This window comes from Onychostoma macrolepis, chromosome 23 (genome assembly GCF_012432095.1).
Source record: "Onychostoma macrolepis isolate SWU-2019 chromosome 23, ASM1243209v1, whole genome shotgun sequence".
In the NCBI taxonomy this organism is placed as follows: domain Eukaryota; kingdom Metazoa; phylum Chordata; class Actinopteri; order Cypriniformes; family Cyprinidae; genus Onychostoma; species Onychostoma macrolepis.
The window spans coordinates 23,670,581-23,697,383 of NC_081177.1; the positions used below are offsets into that span (position 1 = coordinate 23,670,581).

The 26,803-nt window shown below is 34.6% G+C and overlaps 3 protein-coding genes across 3 annotated transcripts; 2 read left to right on the forward strand and 1 right to left on the reverse strand.

Moving 5' to 3' along the window:
- Positions 1 to 886: 886 nt before the first annotated feature.
- LOC131532342 (uncharacterized protein C20orf204-like) lies at positions 887 to 5,199 on the forward strand. Its single transcript, XM_058763890.1, has 5 exons — positions 887 to 1,467; positions 2,398 to 2,529; positions 2,771 to 2,827; positions 2,947 to 3,099; positions 4,371 to 5,199. The coding sequence occupies exons 1-5, from the start codon at positions 1,405 to 1,407 to the stop codon at positions 4,497 to 4,499; spliced, it is 534 nt and encodes a 177-aa protein (XP_058619873.1). The 5' UTR covers positions 887 to 1,404; the 3' UTR covers positions 4,500 to 5,199.
- A 622-nt stretch (positions 5,200 to 5,821) lies between these two features.
- Positions 5,822 to 16,960, forward strand: edem2 (ER degradation enhancer, mannosidase alpha-like 2). The gene is made up of 11 exons (XM_058764496.1): positions 5,822 to 6,070; positions 6,357 to 6,467; positions 7,476 to 7,515; positions 7,596 to 7,701; positions 8,004 to 8,129; positions 9,607 to 9,818; positions 12,403 to 12,544; positions 12,706 to 12,830; positions 12,987 to 13,131; positions 14,577 to 14,698; positions 15,525 to 16,960. Exons 1-11 carry the CDS (start codon positions 5,964 to 5,966, stop codon positions 15,978 to 15,980), a joined length of 1,692 nt encoding a protein of 563 aa, XP_058620479.1. The 5' UTR covers positions 5,822 to 5,963; the 3' UTR covers positions 15,981 to 16,960.
- A 377-nt stretch (positions 16,961 to 17,337) lies between these two features.
- LOC131532657 (NUAK family SNF1-like kinase 1) lies at positions 17,338 to 26,159 on the reverse strand. The gene is made up of 7 exons (XM_058764495.1): positions 25,814 to 26,159; positions 22,517 to 22,637; positions 22,281 to 22,432; positions 21,053 to 21,118; positions 19,497 to 19,616; positions 18,108 to 18,240; positions 17,338 to 18,031 (listed from the first exon to the last, which is right to left on the reverse strand). Exons 1-7 carry the CDS (start codon positions 25,964 to 25,966, stop codon positions 17,463 to 17,465), a joined length of 1,314 nt encoding a protein of 437 aa, XP_058620478.1. The 5' UTR covers positions 25,967 to 26,159; the 3' UTR covers positions 17,338 to 17,462.
- Positions 26,160 to 26,803: the final 644 nt, after the last annotated feature.

Below are 26,803 nucleotides of genomic sequence, written 5' to 3' on the forward strand. Positions count from 1 at the left end.
TTTCTATTTGATTGCATCTTTTGTTACAACACTTGCTCTCCAATGGATCCTCTGCAGTGAATGGGTGCCGTCAGAATGAGAGTCCAAACAGCTGATAAAAACATCACAATAATACACAATTAATCCACACCACTCCAGTCCATCAGTTAATGTCTTGTGAAGTGGAAAAACTGCATTTGTAAGAAACAAATCCATCATTAGGGCATTTTAACTTCAAACCATCGCATCTGGATGTTGTCCATCCATATAATTGAATACTAAAAAGTCATCTGGTCTGAATCAGGAAAGACGGATCAAGTGAAAACAGTTTGCTCTAAACAAATACATTGGCGGATTAATGGATTTTGTCACCGGAGGATTTGGATTATTATGGATGTGTATTTTGGCCAGAAGCGATGGTTTGGTTAAAAATGTCTTAATGGTGTATTAGTTTCTTACAAACATGCAGCTTTTCACTTTGTAAAATGTTAATCGATGGAATGGAGTGCTGTGGATCGCTTGTAATGTTTTTATCAGCTATTTGGACTCTCATTCTGACGGCACCCATTCACTGCAGTCAGAGGATCCATAGATGAGCAAGTGGTGCAATGTTATATTTCTCCAAATCTGTTCTGATGAAGAAACAAACTGATGTGAAATTTTAGATATCAGAGCAGATGATATAGGTGTAAGGTTCAGAAAAAGGAGATTAAGAGTGGACCTGCTGTAGAGGACCCCTACTTTAGAGGGCCTGAGATGACCCTGACTAAAATTAAGCTTGCATAAAACATTAAACAAAATGATTTGTCTTCCTAAAAGCACTGGAATTTCCTTACAGGAAATCAAATCAAGTGTGAAACACATATGCGGGATGTAGTGATTTTATCAGCTGGACACAAACCACACAGCCACATTGAACTACTCTACGTGACACAAATGTCTGGACACAATAAAATATGAAAGGATTTTTCTGTCCACATATAAATCAGTGTAAATAAAGAGGCATTTCCTGATCACAGCCGTGTCCGGTGAAGAACCAAAGCCTTCATGCAATCCGCGCACTTCAGCAGCGGACCCTTCAGTGCACCAGTTTTATAAAGTGATCTCGCGCCGAAACCGAAACAAAGCGCAAAGTTGATTGATCGCGGAAGTTTTCTCGACTTGATCAGACTAGAGATCTGGTGAAATCCAAAGCGCGATGCCAGCAGCCCATGACGGCTGAGACACATTAGAGCCTCGCCGCATTTCTCTCGCCAATGCTGGAATGGACGCGGCTGAGCCTCATCGACGCGCCTCTCTCCGGAGCACCAGCTCGAACTAGACCTAAAACGCGCATTTAAGGCTGTTTGGGTTCTTTTTCTCGCTCGGACCGTTGTTGAAGTTTTCTGTGAGAAACATGTAACAGGCGTTGGACGCCTCTGGACCATGTCCACCTTTCCAAGCCTTGACTGGTGCGCGCCAGAGTCCCTCATCATCCCATGGTCAATGGTAAGATCCCAGTGCATCACTGCGCACTGTCCTGTTCTGCGTCTGTTCTGCGTCTCAGAGATCAGATAAACGATTTAATGACATTACAAACAGAGGACAGTGTAGTTATCGAGCTTTAAATGAACCAAGTCCAGAAATATTACCAGATAAGCGAACACGTGCATTTAGGTGTTTTAATAAAACTGCATGATTTTATGAAAAAAAGTTTTTGTTTTGTTTTTGCACTTTTATGCATGCTTATGTATAAAAGTGTGTGTTTTACTCTTCTATAACTGGTGCAGTAGCTCAATACGACCAAATTAACACAATATTTGTCATGCAATAGCGAGGGAAAGAAGGAATGATGATATAAATATAACTTTTACTTTGTTTGGTTTAACTCCTCAGTAATGCTATTATATTATCTATAATCTATTATTATATTTAGTCAGTTTTTTATGCAAAACGGGACTTTCCCACTTGTCACAAATGAGGCTGACAAATGTGGGATTTATTTATTTATGTACCAGAATTATGATATGATATAATATAAAATGATATAATAAAATATAATGATACAACAGTAATAGAGCCTATATCATTTATTTTATTGTAATTGTAGACCTAGGTGTGCGTAATGACATGTTTTATCCTGTCATGTGACTTTATAGCAGCTATATAGCAAATGCACTTTGAGCTGTATTTGACAAGTCTGTATAAAATACTCAAAAACTACATCTATATATATATATTCCTATTGTCCTCAATTGTGAGTCGCTTTGTGTCTGCTAAATGACTGAATGTAAATGTATGTATGTGTGTGTGTGTGTGTGTGTGTGTATATATATATATATATATATATATATGAATAAGGATGAGATGGCATGTAGAAATGTTAAATGCAGATGTAAAGTGCAGTGTTGTTGATGCAGATGTGTGTGTTGTGTGCAGTGTGTGAACAGGCCTGCTGTCTGTGTGACTGTAATGCTGCTGCTCGCAGCGGCCCACAGTAAACGTGCATGTGATTATTCTGCGATCATCAGCACCTACAGGGCTCTTATCCTGGTTGAGCTCCAAAACCTGGTGAGTGTCATCTGATAACCCCATTTCATCCGTTCAAACAGACTATGCAGCCAACTACTAGTAAATCTGACCTGCTGTTTGATCATCCAACACGTTATATAAGCATTTGTGTTCCATTTAAACTAGGATGAAGTAGTCAGGGCGTAGTAAGATTATGTGTCTGTGGTCACTTGCTGCCCTCTTCTGGTGATGTGCAGAAGATGTACCGTATGAGTGTTTTGTTTCTCTCTCTCTCTGCCAGAATCTGACTGGTTCATTTGACTTATCAAAAGAAAAGGACCACTGTCCGTCTGAGAAGGTACAGCCACCTGTACATGGCTACATGTATGTTTCCTTAACACAGCGTTTGGTCTTGCCGCTGAGCTTCTTTCTGTTTGGTGGTGTCTTGATCATCGATACAGTGTGTTTTGCTGGTAGGTTCACCGTATCCTGCGATATATTTATAATATGACCCACATCTTCAGCTGCTTGAGTGAACGGCAGAGACTCCCGCATGCAGACCGCATGACGAAGGTGGTGGAACAAATGGAGCTGCTCATCATGCGAAACTGCCGCAAACCAGAGAGACTGGTAAAATATTTATCTGTCTGTTTGTTTGTTTGTTGACTGAACAATCAAAACAAAGTGAATCTAAATGATTATGAACTGAAATGAACAGGATAAAATGATCTAGAACTTTACTTGTTTGTTTGTTTGTTTGTCTGTCTAAATAAAGTTATTTTGAATAACTATATTTATTATTAACTGTATTTATTTATTAAAGTTACTCTGAATAATTATAACCTGAAATAAACAAAGGATGACATGATTTAGAAATTTATTATTACATAAAATAAATTTAATCTGAATATTATAATCTGAAACAAACTGAGGATGATGATCGAGAAATGTATTCATTTATTTATTTGTTGATTGAATAATCAAAATTTATTTATTTGTTGTTTGTATGTTTGTTTGTTGATTGAATAATCAAAATAAAGCTTATAATTACAAAATAAAGTTTATAATCTGAATTAAACAGAGGATTGCATGATCTTGAAATGGATTTATTTGTTTCTTTGTTTATTAAATAATCAAAATAAACTTATACTAAATAATTAGGATCTAAAATAAAAATAGGATAACATGATCCAGAAATGTGTGATTTAATTATCAAAATCTATTTATGTTAATTGATTGAATAATCAAAATAAAGTTATCGGAATAATATCGGAATAAGATCTGAATCATTATAATCTGATTCAGAGGATGACATGGTTTAGAAATATTTATTTATTTAATAAACATAAAGTTAATCTGAATAATCATAATCTGAAATAAACAGAGGGTAAAATTATCTGGAAATGTATTAATTTAATAAAATATTTTTAGGAATTTCAATAAAAAGATGTTTGTTTGTTTGTTTGTTTGTTGATTAAATAATGAAAATAAAATAGTGCTGTCAAACAATTAATCGTATCCAAAATAAACGTTTTGTTTACATAATATATGTGTGCATGCTGTGTACATTTGTTATGTATATATAAATACACACATATGCATGCATATATTTAAGAGAAATATGTTATGTTTATATATTAAATATATTTATATATAATATAATAATATAAATATAAAATGCATATACATGTAAATATTTTTTAAATATATACTGTATGTGTGTGTATTTATATATACATAATAAATATACACAGTATACACACATATATTATGTAAACAAAAACTTTTATTTCGGATGCAATTAATCGTTTGACAGCACTAAAATAAATTTAATCTGAATTATAACAATCTGAAATAAAGAGAGGATTTAACATGATGTAGAAATATGTATTATTTTGCAGGCAAGTAGACGGAAAAAAGCATCTTGCAAACCAGGGAAGAAACGAAAAGGAAGACAGCAGCGGAGAATGAAAATGATGGGCATGCTTATAAACTGCTGGCAGAGGTTGCTGAGTGTGACCGCTTATTAAATTACAGCATACACAGGTCTCAGTTCAGCTCCACTACACATTATTTAAAACAATATGCACAATAACTTTCCCTTTATCCTTATTTATTCACTTTCACTTTTTAATAAAAAAGAAACACCAAGTGTTTTGTATAATACTCCTTCAGTCAAATAATAAGCTGAGATTGTGTCGAACACATAAGACACTGTATGGTTATATGTTTCTACTTCTGGTTGTATATCTTTTATTTGATAGCACTATATGATTTATGTATAACAAGTTTAAAAGTCTATTCATGTTAAACAGTTACATGCACGGTTAGATGCACATATATACTTGGACACTCACATCTGGTGCTGCACATTGAGCCAAAACTACAACTCTTAATAATTTAAAGTTGACAACGTTATTCATGTTCTCGTGGTTCAAACACTAATAATTGTACATTCACAACATAATTACTCAAAATAAGCTGTCTCGGTAACTTATCTTCTACCTTTTCAGTGGATTCATCTTTTAAAATGTGTGTTGGGTAGAAGAAGTTGCTTGTTTGTCTGAATTACGTTGAAGTTTTATTGGATAGTAATAGATGCTGTTTTGGAAACTGTCAGACATCAATTTGCTGCTTTGGTGCTGCTGATTTGTCTTGTTTTGTTGATTCCTTCTATAAGTCCACTTTTTCTGTAGGTAGATTTAAAAAATAAATTAATAAAAACTCTGAAAAGACTCAAACAGTGGCATTTGTCTTTTTCAAACTTTATTTAATTTAATTTAATTTATTTTATTTTATGTTGTTATTTCATTTTGTTATTTTTTAATTTAATTTTATTTATTTACAGACACCCTCGCCCGGGCAACCCTACCGGGGGTGATGGGGACTGATCACCCCCGGTAGGGTCGCCCGGGCGAGGGTGTCTGTTGATTAAAGACCCGAAACACCTGTTGACCTCGGGTTCTTCACTGATGACGTGTCCAAGTAGCACTAGACAGTGTATGTTAGAACAAGGAACATGTTCTGTTATTTTATGTTATGTTACTTTATTATGTTTCATTTTAATTTTATGCTTTATTTTATTTTATTTCATGTTATGTTGTTTTGTTATTTTATTTTATTTGGTTTCATTTAGTTTTTTATGTTATTTCATTTAATTGTATTTTGTTATTTAATTTATTAATTTTATGTTATTTCATTTCATGTTTTTTTTTATTATTTAATTTTATTTGGTTATTTATTTAATTTAATTTAATATTATTTTATTTTCTATTGTATATTTCATTTCTTCACAATCGTGCTTTCAGAACCGAGGACTTTTATTTTGTCAATCTTTTATTTTAAACCCGACAGCACTAGCTACCTGCACGTCAGCATTCGCTCACGCACGCGCAGTATGTGCACTTCCTATTGTCACTATTTGTAGTATTTGTGCGTATCCATGTCGCTTGAAATTATTGTATTGTTTGCCTCTGCTCACACCTCGTTACTTCATGCTTACTTTCCTTTTCTCCGCCGTTTTTTGCGCCTCATACCTGTCTCCAATCATCAGTCATGTTAAAGGCAGAGATTTTACTGAGCAGGAAATGTCCCATTACAGGTGAGATTTCTTTATGACAAGCTAAATTCAGCATTAAATATTAATGTGTAATAAGTAGGTCAGATGATCAGGCTGCCGTGTAACGTTAGAGTTAGATATTAAAGCTGCTCTAACAAGTATAAATGCATGTCAGCTTTGCCATATCCTCATGTGTAAATACAGAAAGCTTGTTCGGTGTGTATTACACTAGTCACCTGTAGCCTATGAGTATAATGCCTGATACTGCTTTGAAGAATTTTGATAATAAGTCCTGTTTAACGCTCGTTTGTTTTATTTGTCTTAACAGGGACAGAATAAAGTCCATGTTTTACCATGCATACAACAGCTATTTGGAAAATGCATATCCCTATGATGAGTTGAGGCCACTGACATGTGATGGGCAGGACACATGGGGCAGGTATGTGCACAAACTCGTACTTCTTTTGTAAATGACAGCAGTCCATTTTGGTCTTAGGCAGGTAGTCAAAAACATTCAAACTTGAAAGTCTTTAGATGCATGAACCTGAATAATCGCCACCACCTCTTCATGGTATCTTAATCTGTTTAATGGCTATGTATCACGAAGAGAGGACAGATTATGTATCATGCGTGCAAATCCCAGGACATCTTTACAGCTGAAGCTCCCGCTTTAATCTTAGACCTGATGGAAAATGGATAAGAACAAAATTTCCTGTTCTTCACAGACTTAAAATCTAGCAAATCTGGAAAGACTTCCCAGGTGAAAAAAGTGCACGTCTATAATGTGCTTTATTTTTGCACACTAATTTTGTACTTGATATACTAAAAATGATTTAAGAAACTCAACTGTGCTATTTTGGAACGCCATGAATATGAACTAAAATGTGCTTTTAACATACTATCTCTGTATTTAAAAAATGTATCTAGTCACCACTTGTAGTGAGTGTACTTGTGTATGAAAGATGGTGCAAGTGTACTACACAAGTACACAAATATAAATATCTTACCTTATCTTGTTCTGCTGGGTTCCGGGTCATATTGGTTTGTTTATTTTTAGTCATTTCAAATCAAGGCATGATCAAGTTCGATTTTGCTAGGCTCAAGATTTACACAGAATTATTTATTGAAAGGTGAAGAAGCACCATGATGCCTTCCTTGTCAGACTTATTTGACTGTCAAACATGTTTTACTGGACTGCAGTTTTTTTTATTTTATTTTATTTTATTTTATTTTATTTTATGTTATTTTATGTTATGTTATGTTATGTTATGTTATGTTATGTTATGTTATGTTATTTTATTTTATTTTATTTTATTTTGCCCTAAATACCACTGGGAAAGTTGGTGCAATTGTATTGAACAACTGATATCTCTCTTTTTGAAACATTTAATTATGACAGGGAGATTTCATATTCCCTCATTATAACCTCTCTGTTTGTTTCCTTCAGTTTCTCCCTCACACTCATTGATGCTCTGGACACACTGCTGGTATGAAATTTTATTCAGCAAGATTGTTCCATGTCCTGCAGTGTTCAGATGCAGAGAACATGTTTCCTTTCTGATCGCAGATATTGGGAAACCACACAGAGTTCCAGCGCGTGGCCACACTGCTCCAGGACACGGTCGATTTCGACACTGATGTAAATGCGTCTGTGTTTGAGACGAATATACGAGGTAAAGTCACCAGCCTTCTTGGATGAATATCACAAAGCTTTATTTCAAAATATTTAGAAAAACTGTGTGCATATAAATGCTTTTAATAAATAATAATTTTTGCATTACTGTTAAATATGGTAATGTGCATTATTGTCATGCATCTGAAATATTTCTTTTAATTTTTGGGGTGAAATATTACCTGGGCTTGTTTTTGGGAAACTTACTTATCCTGTAGTACTGGTCTGTAGTCACTGACGTTCAAGCAGTTTGACCGGTGTATGTGTTGATGTTCTGGTCACATGATCAAATCTCATCTGCAGTGGTCGGTGGGCTCCTCTCGGCTCATCTGCTCTCCAAGCGTGCCGGGATGGAGGTGGAGGAGGGCTGGCCCTGCTCCGGACCCCTCCTGCGCATGGCAGAGGATGCTGCCCGCAAACTGCTGCCTGGTGAGGGAGCTAACATATGCTTCAAACCATAATTATAAGTAATAGGGCAATTACGTCGCTGTCTGAAACATATTTAGCATGAATCATTTGTTGCAGCTTTCATTTGTGAGACACTTTGGATAAAAGCGTATGCAAAAATGATTAAACGTAAATGTTAGTGCACCACAGTCACTGAGAAAAATGTGTTAGTTCAGCAGTTTCCAACCAGCTTTATACAGTTACGATGTCGGTGGTATTGTAAGAAATAAAGAAATCTCCACCAGATGACGTGAAACACATTGACAGAATTTTGACAAATTGAAAACTACACATTTATGCAGAAATGCAATACACAACGTACTTATTCATTTCTGTATCCTCACTCACATAGTCTGATCGAGCCCAATGCTTTATGGGTTTTAAAGTTTTCCCACCTTTTTTGCCACAGCCCCTTTTCTCTATTTTCTCTAGTTATGTAGCGCCGATTTAAAAGTAAAATTGCATTTCTACAGCACTGACAGCCAACTATTATTAAAACCCCGTCTTGCCAGCAATGAATTACCCCTTTAACTAAAACTGTAAAAAAAGTAGTTTTCCTTAATTGAAATAAAACTGAAATAATTAAATATTAAATTAAAAATTTAAAAAACTAAATTACTTAAACTAAAACTGAAAAAAATTAATAAAACTGTATAAAAATATTGAAAAAAACAAAACTAAGAAAAATGAACAAATGCAACCAAATTACTAATACTTAAACGAAAATTAATTTAAATGTCAAATAGAAAAATAAAACCAAAGTCAAAATATTAATGTGTAGCCTACTATAGTAGTATATAAATAATATTAAAATAATGAAGATTAATGAGTGCATATAATTTTTTTTTATTTATTATGATTTTTGTAACGGTCAATCACATTAGTTCATAGAATATGTATTTTATTTCCTTGTATTAAACCAAAATATATTGATTTGAAAAGGTACATCATACATGGTAATAGTTCTCACAGAAAACAAAAACTACATTTGAATACGTCTTGCATAATTGCTTAAGGAGGTGTGAGCAGTATGAGCCCAAGGAGCATGCAAGGATACGTCCAGAACCCCATGTAATATATTATATTTTCAATTTACTACACTCTTAAAAATAAATGTTTTCACACCACAGAAGAACCATTTATGGTTCCCCAAAGAAAGTTTTTGGTAAAATTTAAAAAGCTTTTTTTCTTGGTGTGAAGAATATTTAAATAATCTTAGGAAGCTTTTTCCACTATAAAGAATTTTTTGTGCAATGGATAGATTCCATGAATGTTAAAGGTTCTTCATGGAACCATGGATGCCAATAAAGACTCTTTATTTTTACGAGTGTATGGTTTATGATACACTAATGCTAATCTGGCACGCTGTATAGGAAGGGTAGTATGTAAATTGAGATTCAGAAATAGATCATGAATATTTGATCTTGATAACTGAATAATGCTGTCAGCCTCTTCTCAGCTTTCCAGACCCCCACAGGGATGCCATATGGCACGGTGAACCTGCTGAGGGGGGTGAACCCCACCGAGACCCCGGTCACCTGCACTGCTGGAGTGGGCACCTTCATCCTGGAGTTCTCCACCCTCAGCCGACTGACTGGAGACCCTGTGTTTGAGAACGTGGCTCGCAAAGCTCTCAGGGCCTTATGGAGAACACGCTCAGATATCGGCCTGGTAAGATCTTTTGATCTGGATCAAGCCGTTTGTAGGACAATCATGACACCAGAGTCCAGCATTCTTTGGTTTTAACTCCACATTATGCAATATTAAAGGAATAGTTCACCCGAAAATGAAAATTTGCTGAATATGTACACACCCTCAAGCCATCCAGATGTAGATGAGTTTGTTTCTTCATCAGAACAGTTTTGGAGAAATGTAGCATTACATCACTTGCTCTCCAGTGGATCCTCTGCAGTGAATGGGTGCCGTCAGAAACAAATCCATTATTAACGCATTTTAACTTGCGCTTCCTCTGGTGAAAAAGTCCATCCCCGGTTGACTTCTCACATCAAAATCCACCAACATGTTTATTTAGGACTGTTTTAGACTGTTTTCACTCGCTGCTTGATCTGTGCATATTTCTCTCCTGATTCAGACGAGAGTACTTTTTCAATGGAGAAAGCAATATTTTAGGTAGAGGACTTGTATATTAGCCAGAACCAATTTTTTTTTTTTTTTTTTTTACAAACAGTTTTCGCTTCACAAGGCATTAACTGATGGACTGGAGCGATGTAGATTACTTGTGACTTATTGTGATGTTTTTATCAGCTGTTTGGACTCTCATTCTGATGGCACCCATTCACTGCAGAGGATCCATTGCTGAGCAAGTGATGTAACATTAAATTTCCCCAAATCTGTTCCCATGAAGAAACAAACTCATCTACATCTTCAGTGTCCTCCTGACAGCGAGTGCATTTTTCAGCAAATTTTCATTTCTGGGCAAACTATTCCTTTAATAGAATGCAATATGCTTTAACATTTCACTATGATGCACAGAATATGAATGCTATTTGTCCTGAATGACCTGCCTGTACCCAGCAGTCCTACTGACCGCAGCCGCTTAGCAGTAGTTAAACCACTCAGAAATGTCTCTTCTGAAAAACTTTGACCAAATGCCTCTAATATAAGTATGCTTTAGCTGGTGCTTTCTTACCACAGCATTAATCGCTTTAACAGCAATTACTAAGGCAAGGTGATTGAAAAGAAAAATCTATGTTTATGTTTGTCTGTTGTGTACAACTGATTATCCCATAGTTCATAGAAACAGATTATTATTATGGAGTCTCCACGCCATAACACTTATAAAAATCCTAATCTCATTAACACAGCATTGTGCTATGTAGCATAGCTGGACATATTTACAAGCTGATTAAATAGGGTCATATACATGTTTTGCACCAATATATGCTAATTTTAAAAACAACAACAATATTTTTGTGACCACTTTCTGCCCTCTCTTTGATCCCTGGAATTAAATAGGGCTTTAGGTCACAATGTAAACCCTCTTTGCATGCGGAAAGAGTAACGATGCTCACACACGTGCAAATTTTATATATATATATATATATGACCCCAGGTTTCCTGCACTGTGTGGTAGAGCATGAAATTGGATTGTAGTAATTCCCAAGTCTGGATAAGAAAGATATTTGCTCCTATTGTTTTTTTTTTTTTTTTTTGAAATATACAGTTGAGAGTTTCTAAAAACAGATTTATCATACAATCAATCAGAGTGTTTTTCATGCCATTTGGAACAGGCATCCAAAAGCTAGGAGATATTTAATGATCATTTAAAATAATGGGTGAAATATGGGTGAATACTTGGGTGAGAACTGATAATGCGTGATAAATGATTTCATCAATCATTATTATACTGAATAGCATATCCTTCCGTCATTTTGAAAATGTTTTCCAAATAAATGTAATGGGTGACGATATTTTAAAACTTGTAATGTGAACAGTGTTGGGGGTAACACATTACAAGTAATGCGAGTTACGTAATCAGATTACTTTCAAGTAACGAGTAAAGTAACGCATTACTTTTTAAATTACAGGAAAATATTTGTTATTTTTCAAATAAGTTTCAAATAAGCGTTATGTGCGCTATGTAAACCTGATTGTTACTGTAGTTCTAGACTAAAGTATTCCTCAAAATGAATAAAAAGTTAAATGTGAACTCAAAATATGACGCAAACCTGCAATAATTAAATGTTAAATAACGCAAATATCATACAAGTATTTAATCCCGTTTTATTAACCAGTGCCAAATATATATTTTTTTTATATTTAAAATAAGCAAGCCCAGCCCAGATGTGAAAAAATAACACACAAGCAACACAATGCATTACTTTCCATAAGAAGTAACTATGTAACGTAATAAGTTACTTTTTTAGGGAGTAACGCAATATTACTTAATAGTAACTTTCTCCAGCACTAAATATTAATACAAAATATTTAAAATGCATGCAGTCAGTTAAAGCGTGAAAGCATATCAAATGTAATCATGCATTTTAGCATTGCAGTTTTAATAATAATAACTTGTCTGTGTTTGATGTTAATTGATTTGTATGAGCTACGGTATATAGCTAAAATATTTCAGCAATTATTTGGCAGCATACATATAACATATGATAACAGTTGGAGTTTAAAACAATTTATTAGATGTCAAATATGGGGGGAAAAGTCCAAAAAAGATGGAATTTGAAATAATAAATCTGGCATTCAGTGTTCATGTTATCACATAACCTTCTATTTTTTTCAGGTGGGCAACCATATAGATGTCATAACCTCTAAGTGGGTGGCTCAGGACGCAGGGATCGGGGCGGGAGTGGACTCATACTTCGAGTATCTGGTAAAGGGGGCCATCATGCTGCAAGATGAGGAGCTGCTGGCAATGTTTCATGGTAAACAGTGACATATCAGTAAAGCGATAACTACAGCTGTGTTACTATAATTGCTATTAGTTTTGATAATAACAGCTAATCATAATTTCCACTAATTGCTGTTTATCTTTCTTTATCTTGCCTGCATGAAAGCATTATCAACTTTCAAATGTGTGTTGCAGAATTTGATAAGTCCATAAAGAACTACACTAAGTTTGATGATTGGTATCTGTGGGTGCAGATGCATAAGGGAACAGTATCAATGCCTGTGTTTCAGTCGCTGGAGGCGTTCTGGCCTGGACTGCAGGTGAGGAAGCTGATCTGTCACCAAACTCTAGTCCAGTGTGTCACAAGACAAAGGGAAAGCACCAGTTTGACTAGTTTTAAGTCTTTGTTATCTATATACCGCATGCATCTGAGAGTAGAGTTCTGTGGCAGCTTGTAATGTACATGTGTTTATCAGAGTTTGATAGGTGATATTTCCAGTGCCACAAAGACCTTTCATAACTACTACAGTGTGTGGCGTCAGTTTGGAGGACTCCCGGAGTTCTACAGCATTCCTCAAGGTTACACAGTGGACAAACGAGAGGGATACCCTCTGCGCCCAGGTATCTATAAAACACACTGATTTAGAGCCTTATAACACATCCTATGAAGGAAGGGTCATTCCTAAGATTTCTAAAAACACATAGTTTTTAGTATGGAACCAAGCTTTGAAAATGTAAAGACATAATGCATATCATGTAATTTAAATTTTTTTTTTAAAGATTTTGTAAGAGATATAACCATTTATTTATATATATATATGACTGAATTATGTTGATGAACATGAATATTCATGCATAAACACACTAAACAGACAACAAATGTGACATAATAAATAAACTACATCAAATAAACTACTAAAAAAAAGAAAAAGGAGGTTGGAAAAATGTTAAGTCCACATTTCGCTCTGCTGCCACCTTTTAATAAATTACTGCAGCATGTTATCAATGTTATCATCTTTTTCATCAGAGAATTAATTAGCAAAATAAATATATTTAGTGAAAGCTGTCTAAAGTAATATGCATGATATACATTTATGCATTTAGCAGACGCTTTTATCCAAAGTGACTTGTTTTGATCTTGTTTGGTTAGTGAGAATAGAGAGGTTTTATAAATTTGGACTTTTTTGTGCCAAATGAAAGATCATGTTGATTTCAATATACATTTTATATGACTACATTTAAACAAAATTTCTCACATAATAATGCAAATGTTTTCTTGCATCACACTTGTTTTGCTTTAGTTCATGTATAATTTTACACTTTAAAAACAATTATTTTCAGTGAATTTTTTATTTATTTAAAAAGAGTAAGTGTAGTAATGCGAAACTTTTTCTCATTAATGAGAAGTCATTCATCAGAAACAATGTGTCTTTGTTGTAAAATATTTTATAAGCTTATGTTGTCAAAACTGACCCCAGAAATATTTTAATATTGCTTTAGGGCTGGTATACACTACACAGCATTTGCCCAGATTTTTACCCTGAATTACAGCCTGGATGAGCCAAAAATCAGAACCAGTCTGCAGATTTGAGTTGACAGATTTACAAAAGAATTGCGTAGAGTGCAGTGGGCACAGATTTTTTAACGTCAGGAGTATAAACATCAGATTATGAGTTGTTTATGTATGATGCCCTGTCTTTCCTTCATAACCATTTACAAAGTTGTCAAATATATGATGCTTACTGTTTAAAAATCTGTTCTGATTTTATGGGTTTTCCAGCTTTTAGCAAGCACCACTCTTACTATTGCTATTTAAAACACCACAGCAACCGGGAACACTCCAGCAATGCTGTAACAACCCCTCATAACACCTTAGCAAACACTTGGCAAATAATGGGCATGTGGGCAGAAAATTTCAAATGGGCACCCATCACAATTTTTTTTTTTTTTTTTCAGAAAATGTAAAATCTGTTTTTAGTTTTTTTTTTGGCTGTGAAGTTATTTGATTTACATGAATGAATGAATGAAACTGAAGCAACCACTCTGTGTGTGTTTGTGTTGTACAGAGTTGATCGAGAGCGCCATGTATCTGTATAAAGCTACCGGTGACCCTACATTCATGCAGCTTGGCCGGGATGCAATCGAGTCGATTGACAAAATCAGCCGGGTGAACTGTGGCTTTGCCACTGTGAGTGTCTCAGAGTTACATTTCAAAATGAGTCTCAAAACAATATTGAGGCTAAAACCAGCACAGTCTCTAAACATTGTAATATTTATGTTGTTTTGATCTTGTTTTGTTATAAAAAGAATAGGTTTCATAAATTTGAACTGTTTTTGAGCAGTCATGAGTATTAAGTTCAAGGAATATTTCCTGATTTCAGTGAAGTTAAAGGAATAGTTCACCTAAAACTGAAAATTTACTGAAAATCTACTCTCTCGCAGGCCATCCAAGATGTAGATGAGTTTGTTTTTTCATGTGAACAAATTTGGAGCAATTGAACATTACATCACTATCTCACCAATGGATCCTCTGCACTGAATGGGTGCCGTCAGAATGAGAGTCCAAACAGCTGATAAAAAAATATCACAATAATCCACACACGACTCCAGTCCATCAAGTAACATCTTGTGAAGTGAAAAGCTGTATGTTTGTGCAAAAATCATCGTTAAGACTTTTTTTTTTTTTTTTGACTGAAGTGGTGTTTTTATCAGCTGTTTGGACTCTCATTTTGACGGCACCCATTCACTGCAGAGGATCCATTACTGAGCAAGTGATGTAATGCTAAATTTCTCCAAATCCAAATTTTTTAATAAATAAAAAAGGAAAGAAATAACATGGTAACATGCGGAATTTTGAAACGTTTGCACATTGTCAATATTGAAAAAGTTATTCATCAGAAACAATGCTGCGACTTTATGAGCTTTATAAGGGTTACATTTCAAAATGCATCTGAAAACTTGAGTGATATTAAAAAGAGTCCCTAAACATACTCATCTTTTTGTTTCTGCCAAAGGTGAAAGATGTAAGGGACCACAAGTTGGACAACCGCATGGAGTCCTTCTTCTTGGCCGAGACCATTAAATACCTCTACCTCCTCTTCGATCCTGAAAACTTCCTTCATAACACGGGCACGGAGTTTGAGCTGGGCGGCCTGCAGGGCGACTGCATACTCAGCGCGGGCGGCTACGTGTTTAACACAGAGGCTCATCCGCTCGACCCCGCCGCGCTCCACTGCTGCAGCCGATACCAGGACGAGCGCAGGGAACTACAGGACATACTCATCAGCCTCTCAGAACCACTCAGGCCTGCAAAGGACCAATCAGAGGAGATGCCCGGCGCCGGCGGCTCACAAGAGAGCATTGCACTGAAGCCGGGAGAGCGGAGGAAAGCTCGGGTGCTCTCCTGTCCCACACAGCCCTTCAGTGCCAAACTGGCTGTCATGGGTCAAGTCTTCTCTGACAACTCTTGAACAGACTTTCTCACTGTCAACAGTGTGTGAAGATGTAGATTATGTTTGTAATTTAACTTTGGAGAGATTAAATGTTTTCTAAATATGTGTGGATTTTTTTTCCACTCTTTTTATTAAAAAAGTTTTAGATGACAAAAGTGTTGGCGGTCAGTACGATCATTTTATCAAAGCATTTTCATTAGGGATTCAGGATTTTTCCATCCCGGTACTCCTCAAAAAAATCTATTTAAATGAGGTAAGTGTTTTACAAACACTGCACATATCCCCTCATTCATTCGGTCAAACAATGTAGGGAATAAAGAATAAAAATGATCCGCTTAATAGGCCACACAAGACCAAACAGCGCTGCTTAACTGAGATTTTAATACTAATTCTACTGTGTCATGCTAATCAGTCTGGCATTAAGTCTAAAAAGCGTATTTTCTCTTCACGTGAGAAAGCAAATGAGAGCCAGAGAGCAAAAGTTTGTATGAACGTGCCCTCAAACTCTTGCCCATTTTGTATGCCAGCATAAAGTGAGAATGGCACGACTGTAGCGCCGGACAAAGCCTCTATTCTTTGGGGCTGGGATTAGCTGATTTAACTTCCTTTGAGGCAAATAAACGAATTGACATGGGTTATTAGCAATTTCACAGTACACATGATCTTAGCAGCTCTAATGTCTCAGGTATTTCCAGATGATTATGGTTATGAGTTATTCAATAGCATGTTCTGCTGTTGTGACTCCTTGATTGGTGTTACAGGTCAAATGAAGCAGCTTTGTGTGGCTCGAAGTCTCTCCTGCTCCAAGGCTGTATTTATTTAATCATAAATATTGTGAAATATTTGTGCAATTTAAAATAACTGTTTTCTATTTGTATAATTTGTAAAATGTAATTAATTCTTGTGATGCAAATCTGAATTTTCAGCATCGTTACTCCAGGCTTCAGTGTCACATGACCCTTCAGAAAACGCTGCTCAAGAAACATTTATTAACATTGTTACATTTTGATGAATAAAAAGTTAAAAAAGAACATTTACTTTAAACAGAATTTATTTGCAACATTATAAATGCACTTACTGTCACTTTTGATCAATTTAGTGCATCCTTGCAGAATAAAAGTATTTCATTTTTCATTTAAAAAAAGTACTTTTGAAGTGTTTATGGCAATAATTTTTAAATCATTATTATTATTTAACAGTACTTACACAGCATTTATTGATCTAGGTTTGTGTTCATTTCTACATATTTCTAATATATATATTTTAATGTTTGTATAACATTGCAAACAAACGTAAATTAACAATGACCAATAGTATATTTATAAATACAATAAATAACTTTTTTTATTGTCATATTTTCAAATTAAATAACATAATACAGTAACATTAACCTAGAATAATAAATGCTACATAAGATTGTTCATGATACTTAATGCACTCATGTTTACTGTAAAGTATGACCTATATTCTTTGTTATTAAATTCAATGCATTTACAATCATCATTGCACATGATCAAAATAGCTATTCTGTGGAAAGTGCATGCCTGTAGACTCATGTGTTTTCCACAGGGAGATCTTGATCTCAAACTCCATCTCCTGCTGCTCACCTCCATCACACTCCTGGCTAGTTTTGCCAAAACCATGTGACCACGTAGGAGCCGACGTGATTGGAGAAACCCCTGAGAACTTTCCATTACACTTAAGAATGCCCTTCCTCTTCCTCCCGTTATCTGTCCCGATTCTTTCCACGTCCTCGCTAGTCGCTGCCGTACCGTTTCCAGCAGCCCCAGACCTGTCTGTGTACTCAACCTGACTGTAGAGATTCTTCAGGATGCCCTTCGCGGGCTGGTTGTGGGAAGACGATTCAAGAGGCGACGGCAGAGCGAAGCTGCTGTTTGAGATCAATGTTCTTTCCTTCTGCTTCTTTCTGGGTAGAGTGGAGGCGCACGGTTTACTCTCTGTAGCTTTGGGACAGTTTAGGTTTAGCCACCAATGGTTAGCGATGTCTTCCACAGTGGCTCGGTCTTCTGTTTTCACTGTGAGCATCCATCTGATCAATGAACGGGCCTCTATAGGAAGAATCGAAGGAATCATGGTACATCCTCTCTCATGATGGGCAGATATATGGGAGTGTGTGAATCTCACCTGACAGGACATCAGGGGTTTTATATCGTCCGTGGCGGATCTGCTCTTTAAGGACGCTGTAAGTTGTGCCATCGAAAGGCATGGAGCCATAAACCAGAGCATATAACAGCACACCCAGAGACCAGCAGTCCACCTGGAATATAAAAGGAGCAAAAGCATCATTTAAAATGCGTTTACTGTACAAACATTGGGATTTAAATGCTCTTGTTAAAAAGAAGTGCACTTAATTGTATTGAATGTGCATTTGTAGTGTACTTTCAATTGTAAAATTATAGTTTTAAAAAAAAAACTTTACTTGCAGATAATATAAAATTAATGAGAATTAACCTGTATGACTTTCTTCTACGGACTGGTATTTTGAAGGAAATTGGTAACCAAATTTTTTCCATTGTATTTTTTGTGCATACTGTGGAAGTCAATGGGACTCATAATCCTTTGGTTGCCAACATTCTTCGAAATACTGTATTTTATGTTCCAAAGAATAAAAGAAGTGTTATAGAGCTTTGATACGACGTGAGTGAATAAATGATGGCAGAATCGTCCTTTTTGGGTGAACTATCCCTTTAAATGTTTACTTTTTAATAGTGCTGTCAAACGATTAATCGCATCCAAAATAAAAGTTTTTGTTCACATAATATATGTGTACTGTGTATATTTATTACGTCTATATAAACACACACTTATACATGTTATTATTTAAGAAAAATATGTTTTTGTTTATATATTAAATATATTTATCTGTAATATAAATAATATAAATATTGTATTTTCAAAATAAAAAACATTTATTTTGGATGCGATTAATCGCGATTAATCGTTTGACAGCACTACTTTTTAATAACGTCAAATTACTTTAAAGTACATTTTAAACAACATTTTAATCATCTTTTGTCACGCTTTAAGGAAGTAGACTTATTTTGACATGTTGACTAACATACTAAAACACATGTAAAGTAACTGATTAAAATTTATGATACATGTAAAATGAATGTAAGTGTACTAAATTGCAACTTCATAATAAATGTGTAATTACGAATATATCTAAATACATGACATAGAAGTTTCGATAGAAATGGCATTAATGTATGTTTGTCAGTACATATTACTTTAACCGTATTACAAAGACAATAGAAGTAATTATGAAATTACATATAAAGATGTACTTAGGTGGGTCAGAAAGCACTCTAATGTTCAGCTAATTGCCCTACTTTTAAACTATAAAACATTTTAATTTAATTGCAATGAACATGCAATCAAGTGTCAAAATATTATATTCAGCACACACCTAAGTAAATTACATTATTTGCATAATAAGTACTCTTTTTAAAAGCATGCTAAAGTGTACTTTCACAAAGCAATCAGGGTAACTGGTGAGGCAGGAAATCTCACCTCAGGTCCGTGGTAAGGAAGTCCACTGATGATCTCTGGTGACGCATACAGTGGGCTCCCGCAGAACGTGTCCAGACACTGGCCTCTCATGTAGCGGTTGGACAAGCCAAAGTCAGCTAACTACAACAAACAGAGCATTTATAGATCAAACAGTTCTGTAGTAAAATGGGTGACCTACTTCTATTTATTTAATGGAATCTATTTCTGATTCATAGAGGGTGGACAAAAATAGCAGAACACCATTTGAAAGGAGGTTAATTTTGAAGTATAATTATAATTATAAATGCAGCGGCAAAGATGAATTGTATTACACCACCCAAAAAACACTTCTCTCGTGAGCTCAAAAACATTTGTGACCCAGGACCACAAAACCAGTCTTAAGTCGCTGGGGTATATTTGTAGCAATAGCCAAAAATACATTGTATGGTTCAAAATTGTCCATTTTTCTTTTATGCCAAAAATCATTAGGATATTAAGTAAAGATTATATTCCATGAAGATATTTAGTAAATTTCTTACCATAAATGTATCAAAAAGCATTGCTAAGAACTTAATTTGGGCAACTTTAAAGGCGATTTTCTCAATATTTCGATTTTTTTGCACCCTCAGATTCCAGATATTCAAATAGTTGTATCTCGGCCAAATATTGTCATATCCTAACAAACCATACATCAATTGAAAGCTTATTTATTCAGATTTCAGATGATGTATAAATCTCAGTTTCAAAAAATTTACCCTTATGACTGATTTTGTGGTCCAGGGTCACATTTGATATTAGGGTTTATGCTGAATTTCTTGCAATTAGATTTGTAGACAAAAACAAATTGTGCATGCATACAAAATAAAACTCTCAGTCAGATTCTGCATGTATTTAAGGGCAATTCTCAGAGATACATAATCTGGTGTGAAAAACTAAACAATAAGTCATCTTTCATCGTATTTCCTGCATCCAGTTACTATATGAAGACAAAGAATGCCTTCAACCCTGTCTGTGCTGCTATGAGGTATGGTGAGGTATACACAGCTATTTTGATTGCTCGTCTATATGGTGTTGGAATGACCATGGAATGAGGCAGTTCTATTGTGCAAAATAATGCAACATTGTACCCTTATAATGTTCCCATATTCCAGAATGATGACGCCCCTAAACAAATTGAAGAGTGATTTCATAAACACCAGGATGAAGTCAAATTCATTCCATGGTCATCAGATCTGCACGTCCATAAACATTCACTGGGACCTTCTGGTTTTCAGAATGAGAAGTCGATTAATACTTTACCATCCCTCAAAAAAGTCTCCAAAAACGAGAAATAATAAGTTTGACAGATTCCAAAAAGATCCTACATTAGGCTTTCACTTTAATTGTTTGTTTTGTGTTTCTGTCATCTTCTCCAGCGTACTGATGATTTAAAAAATACTATGTGCAGAAAATTTGAATTGCTTTTTTCAAAGGATTCAAAACCATCAGTCTCTGTAATGATACCTTGGATGAAAAATGAAAATGCATGAATCATTTGTTAATTCTCTATCAAGTCAGTTTGAGTTTGAATTGTTTACCTTCACATTTAAGTCTTTGTCCAGAAGTATATTCTCCAGTTTAAGGTCACGATGAACCACACCATTCTGAGGAATATCAAGAGATTTTATATTTAGAAAAAGAGACTCAATATAAATGCAAACATATATAATAAAAACAAATATACTATAGATAGAAATGCTGAATTATAATGCTATTTTTTAACTGCTGTATTGGTAGTGTTAAAGCCTGTTCACACCAAGAACGATAACCATGAAGATAATTATACAGATAATTGTATTAATGTTCACACCAACACACAACACTGTCCTGTTTATCATAATCAAGTGCTGCCGCTTTAAATACTCCATCTCTTTAAAGTTTGTGGATTCTGATTGGCTGTCAATGATTTTAGTGTTCAAAAATTACTCTGAAAGTGATTCCAATTATATTGTTCCTCTGTGTTATCATTATATAGTAGTTGTCATTTGGACTTCACTATCCTCATAGAATTAGGATGATTATTAAACCTTCATATTTATTGTTACAGTTATCATGCTTGAACAGGCCTTTATTCAGGTTTGTAATATTACTCAGATTGTCAAACATTTCTCATAGACAGCACTGCTTTCTACGTTATGGATGCAATAATAAACAGAAAGGGGGTATTTAGGAGAAATGAAGGTGGGAATAAATCATACTAATAGCATATTTGTTAAAAATAAATTAAACATTATATTTAGTGCTGTCAAACGATTAATCGCGATTAATCGCATCCAAAATAAAAGTTTTTGTTTACATTATATATGTATGTGCACTGTGTATATTATTATGTATACATAAATACACACACATACAGTATATATTTTGAAAATATTTACGTTTACACATTCATATATTCATATTCTTATATTTTATATTATATATAAATATATTTAATATATAAACGACATATTTTTCTTAAATATATACATGCAAGTGTTTGTATTTATATATACATAATACACATACACAGTACACATACATACATTTTGTAAACAAAAACTTTTATTTTGGATGCGATTAATCGCGATTAATCGTTTGAAAGCACTACACTAAATTTACAAATATAATTAGAATGTTGTATATTAAAAGGTGCTACATTCAGGTACAATCAAGCTGGTAAAATGTTGACCAAGCAAAATAACATTTGATAAATTTAACAGCATTTTGTAGTTGAATACCTTTTCAAGAAAAACTGCTTTTAAAAAGATCATTGTGTTCATTTACTTTATGGCAGTATTGCACAGCAGAGGTGATCTGTCTGAAGAAGTGTCTGGCCTCCTCCTCTGACAGTCTCTGTTTGTACTGAATGTAGTCATACAGCTCTCCTCCGCTCGCGTACTCCATCACCATCACGATCCTCTCTCTGCTCTCAAACACTGAAAACACAACACATTTCATTAACGGAAAGATCTCTCTGGATACACACACACTGATTGTGCGAGAGTGTTGATGTGATTTACCCTCATACAGACGGATGATATGTGGGTGCACAAGAGAGGCGCTGATCTCGATTTCTCTCTGGATGTGAGCTCTATCCAGGTCATCCCTCAATCGCTCCTTTCTGATAGATTTAATAGCCACCTGAAGCACACAAACAGACACATTATAAACAAACACACCACTAAACCAAATACGTTTGCCTGCCTTTTAGTATATGGGTCAATGATGAATGAATTTACTCAAAAGTACATGGAAAATGCAATTAATACAGACCTTTTCTGCCATGTTCTGTTTTCAATTTCTCATACAATTCATATTTATAGTTTTTGTGTGGCTTGTAATCGGAAATGTTTACGTGGCTTAACTGACAATCTTTATTTTTTTTAAATAAGCAGTTTTGTTCCAAATTATTAGTCATTATTTTTGAAAAACTCGCATCTACCGAATCAGTCATTGACTGATTTCAACTTTTCAACTACATGTCAACTAGCAGTTATTAGAGTATTAGTAGACTGTCTGTTTATTATCTTCTAACACTTTATTTTGATGGGTCCACAACACACAACATACTGACTATGAGAAACTTTGCAAGTATATGTCAACTTATTCTACTAACCCTAAACCTACCCTAACAGTCTACTCGGAGAGTTAGTAGACATGTAGTTGCAAATTAATGAGAATTAGTTGACATGTAGTTACAAAGTTACTTATAGTTAGTAGAATGTCTAAAGTGGACTATCGAAATAAAGTGTAACCAACAACAGTAAATAATTCAATTATTTAATCACTTTAAAAGGTTGAGAATTCCAGCATCCACCTAATATGAATATAATTCTACAGACAGACTACAAATCAAATGTTTTATCCACATTTTTTAACTGTTCTAATAACAAAAGTGACTTGCATTTATCTTTAATTTTTGCCACTAAGGTATTGCTTAATTTCTGGCACATATTGGGGTCTGTACATGTTTCTTCGCATGCAGTGAGCTCCATTGTAACCCATTAGATTTTTACGATTCCAGAATTCATGAACTGAAATCATGATGTGGCTTAAAGTTAAACTGTGTCATTTCTTTGCTTATATCATAACCATCCTGATATAAATAAACACAGAAATGTAAAGCTAAAGGGATATCGAAATTGAATCACCCCCAAAAACACCATCTAAAACCTGCTGTCTGTATGGCGGCACTGGCAGTGCCATCTGGGAAAGTGCCAAGCAACTCTGACCCCAATCTGGAGATCTGGAAAGACGCCTCGCTCCCCTGTCACACATGCAGCGAGCGCCTGGCTCCCTCTGAATGCTGTTAGTGTTTGTCTGCAGGAATCCCAGCTATGCTTAAGGCTCCTGGATTCCGGAATACTTCACCTCTGAGTCCGGATGAGTGACAGAGTGAGAGAGAGGCTCAGCTGCTGCTCTAATCTGATTGGACACTGAGATTACTTCATTTTTTCCATTAATGCGATAGGTTTTCAGGCTGTGAAAGAGTGCAGACAGCAGGCTGGGGGGAATGTGTCTTTTGTTTTTGTTAAATGACAGACTGAGCGATGAATGAGTGGTTAAGTATTTAATTAAGTGTGCTAACATGAGGTCTACATACAGCAGACACGCGTGTACATGCACAAAGCACCTATTGGACGAGCCCAAAAATAATTAACTGAGGTGAATTGCTAGGTAAAGACGTGCTGACTGACTGACGCGCTGTCAGAGAACATGCTGGATATTCTTCTCAAAAGAAATTAAGCCTTTGTACATTTTTGATTAATTAAACTGAAATTGAACCATTATTAGGAGCTCTGGCAGTAAGAAAAAAAAATCACTGGATCTATAATTTATTGAGAAAAGTCAGGCCAGGGATATTATAGTTATCTAAAACTAAATAATAATAATAAATAAATAAATGTTGCTTAAAATAAATGTTAACTGAAGTAAAATAAAATTCTATACACACACACACACACACACACATATATAAGCCACATTTCTCATTTTCATTTAGTGTAAGTTTATAGACATTTAAAAATAACAAAAACTAATAAAAACAAAAAAGGACAAAACTAAGATAAGCATTTAGAGTATTTTTTTTTTTTTTTTTTTGCATATTGGAGATCTTATGAATTTGGTTTAATTTAATACTTGAGTGTCCTTCCCACACCATAACTCTTATTCATTTTTATTACATAATCATTTTCACTCAAATTATTAATATTCACTATAATATTTTAGAAATGCACTATTTATACTTTAGAAATAGTCATAGCAATAAAGCTCAAGTACTCCTTCATCAACACTTAAATGTTTTTCTATGAACTAATATTATATATAATATAATGTATATAGTATACTTATATCATTTATTATTATTAAGATTAAATGGTTATTATTACAATGATTTGCTTTTGAATGAACAGCTTTTAAATGATCCTCAGTTTGTTTCACTATGAGAAATTTCCTCAAATGAAGACCTTCTTATAACCATGAACTGATTTCTAAATAAAAACCAGATGTAGAAATTACATTTGTTAAAGTTTTTAAAAAAATAAATAAATAAATAAAAATAAATAAATCATTAATTGTGCTTAATTAATATTATGAAAGCCCTCCTTTACCCTATCATAATAATAAAAGTAATATTTTTTAATATATGGGTAGTTGACAAATAAAAATTGGACTGTGTCCAAAATGTAGAAAAAAAAAAAAACTTAACATACAAATAACATGAGAAAAATGTATCTTCATTCTTAGAGTTACAAATAGCATGAGATAGGTTTATCTTCAATGTTAGAGGTTGTTGTTTTTTTTTTTCTTTCTGTCACACCATAGGACACATTGATACATCAACTAACCATATATATATATATATATATATATATACACACACACACTTTTTTATCTGGGATTTTTAAAACTGTGATTTTCATGCCTATAAAAATCATGTACATCAATAATAATAATAATAATAATAATAATATATATGAAACTGATGAAGAAAATAAGATTAAGGAAGAAGGAGATAGATCTATCTAATAGATAGATAGATAGATAGATAGATAGATAGATAGATAGATAGATAGATAGATAGACGCTGATATTCTGCATTTTCACACTTTTTCAGTTGGATATCACTTTTTTTTTACAATTCAACAATACTATGAAGACAAAATATAGCTATTGTTTGCTGCTTATGATGCTGATGTCATAATACAAATAACTAATTTTAGCATTTTGTTTTAATATAGGCCTAAGCATTTTTTCATCATTCAAAACACAACTGCAATGCAAGAGCTGATATAAAAGCAGCTGAAGTCGCTCACCGTCTTTCCACAGCGTCTCTCCACCGCTCGCTTGACTTTGCCGTACGCGCCTCTGCCGAGCGTCTCGAGCACTTCGAAGCGGCGCTTGAGGCTGTGCTTGTGCTGGTGTTTCCTCACCTCTGCTCGCGCCTCCGGTGTGTGTGTGCAGTCCATCGCGCCGAGCAGCAGCTCACCTGTGAAGCGCGCTGTAGCCGCTGTTTTGAACGGGCACTTAAAACGAGTTTTTCTGATATTTGCTGGGATGGAATGACAGGAGAGAGTCTAACATGTTGTTCTTCTGAAAGTCTCGAGCATCTTCTGGCTGTGCTCCTCCAGAGCCCGGCATCGCTGATGGGATTCACCACATGATGACGCGCGTGTGAGGGGCGGAGTCGAGCTGTCAATCATCAGCGGGGACGCGCATCAGTGCCAGGATGGGACTGCTGACCCCAATCCTACCTTACAGAAAACATAACAAAAACACTATCGGTGTTACAAATAACGCCATCTCTGAACAACAAACCATGGATGTTGAAGCCATATAAACTGCAGTCACCAGTTCACACACACACACAAATAATTTTTAAGAAAAAGTTTCAAGCAGAACATTTTATAAAAAATATGCAATTGCCAAAATGTCTCAGAAAAGTGTTGGTAAGTTGTGATAAATACCTTTGCTTTGATATTTTGTATTAAAAATATCGAAGTTCGTATAGATGTCTTACTGTAAGGTGTCCACTTTCAATGTATTTCTGTTACAAACTTTTTACAGCACTTGATATTTAAGAAAAATATAAACATGTCAATGGTGGTTAACATAAATATACATGCTAATTATTTATAAATGTTAAGTTTAAAAAATCTTTCATTGCCATTTCTATTGTCCAAAAATAAAGGGTTGATGTTTTTATGTTCTTAATTTTTGCTATTTAATGAATTGTGTCTGTTTTACAAATTATACATTTTTTTAAGGAGCTATAATACATTTTAATCAATACGAAGTAGAAGATT

Coding starts and splice junctions, on each gene's coding strand:
- LOC131532657 (XM_058764495.1), bottom strand. CDS start 25,966: ATGGACTGCACACACACACCGGAGGCGCGAGCAGAGGTGAGGAAACAC. Junction 21,119..22,280: donor CTGTGCAATACTGCCATAAA/GTAAATGAACAC, acceptor GATATTCCTCAG/AATGGTGTGGTTCATCGTGA. Junction 18,241..19,496: donor TTCCTTACCACGGACCTGAG/GTGAGATTTCCT, acceptor TTTATATTCCAG/GTGGACTGCTGGTCTCTGGG.
- edem2 (XM_058764496.1), top strand. CDS start 5,964: ATGCTTACTTTCCTTTTCTCCGCCGTTTTTTGCGCCTCATACCTGTCT. Junction 7,702..8,003: donor GTTTGAGACGAATATACGAG/GTAAAGTCACCA, acceptor TCTCATCTGCAG/TGGTCGGTGGGCTCCTCTCG. Junction 8,130..9,606: donor TGCCCGCAAACTGCTGCCTG/GTGAGGGAGCTA, acceptor GCCTCTTCTCAG/CTTTCCAGACCCCCACAGGG.
- LOC131532342 (XM_058763890.1), top strand. CDS start 1,405: ATGTCCACCTTTCCAAGCCTTGACTGGTGCGCGCCAGAGTCCCTCATC. Junction 1,468..2,397: donor TCATCATCCCATGGTCAATG/GTAAGATCCCAG, acceptor TGTTGTGTGCAG/TGTGTGAACAGGCCTGCTGT. Junction 3,100..4,370: donor GCCGCAAACCAGAGAGACTG/GTAAAATATTTA, acceptor ATTATTTTGCAG/GCAAGTAGACGGAAAAAAGC.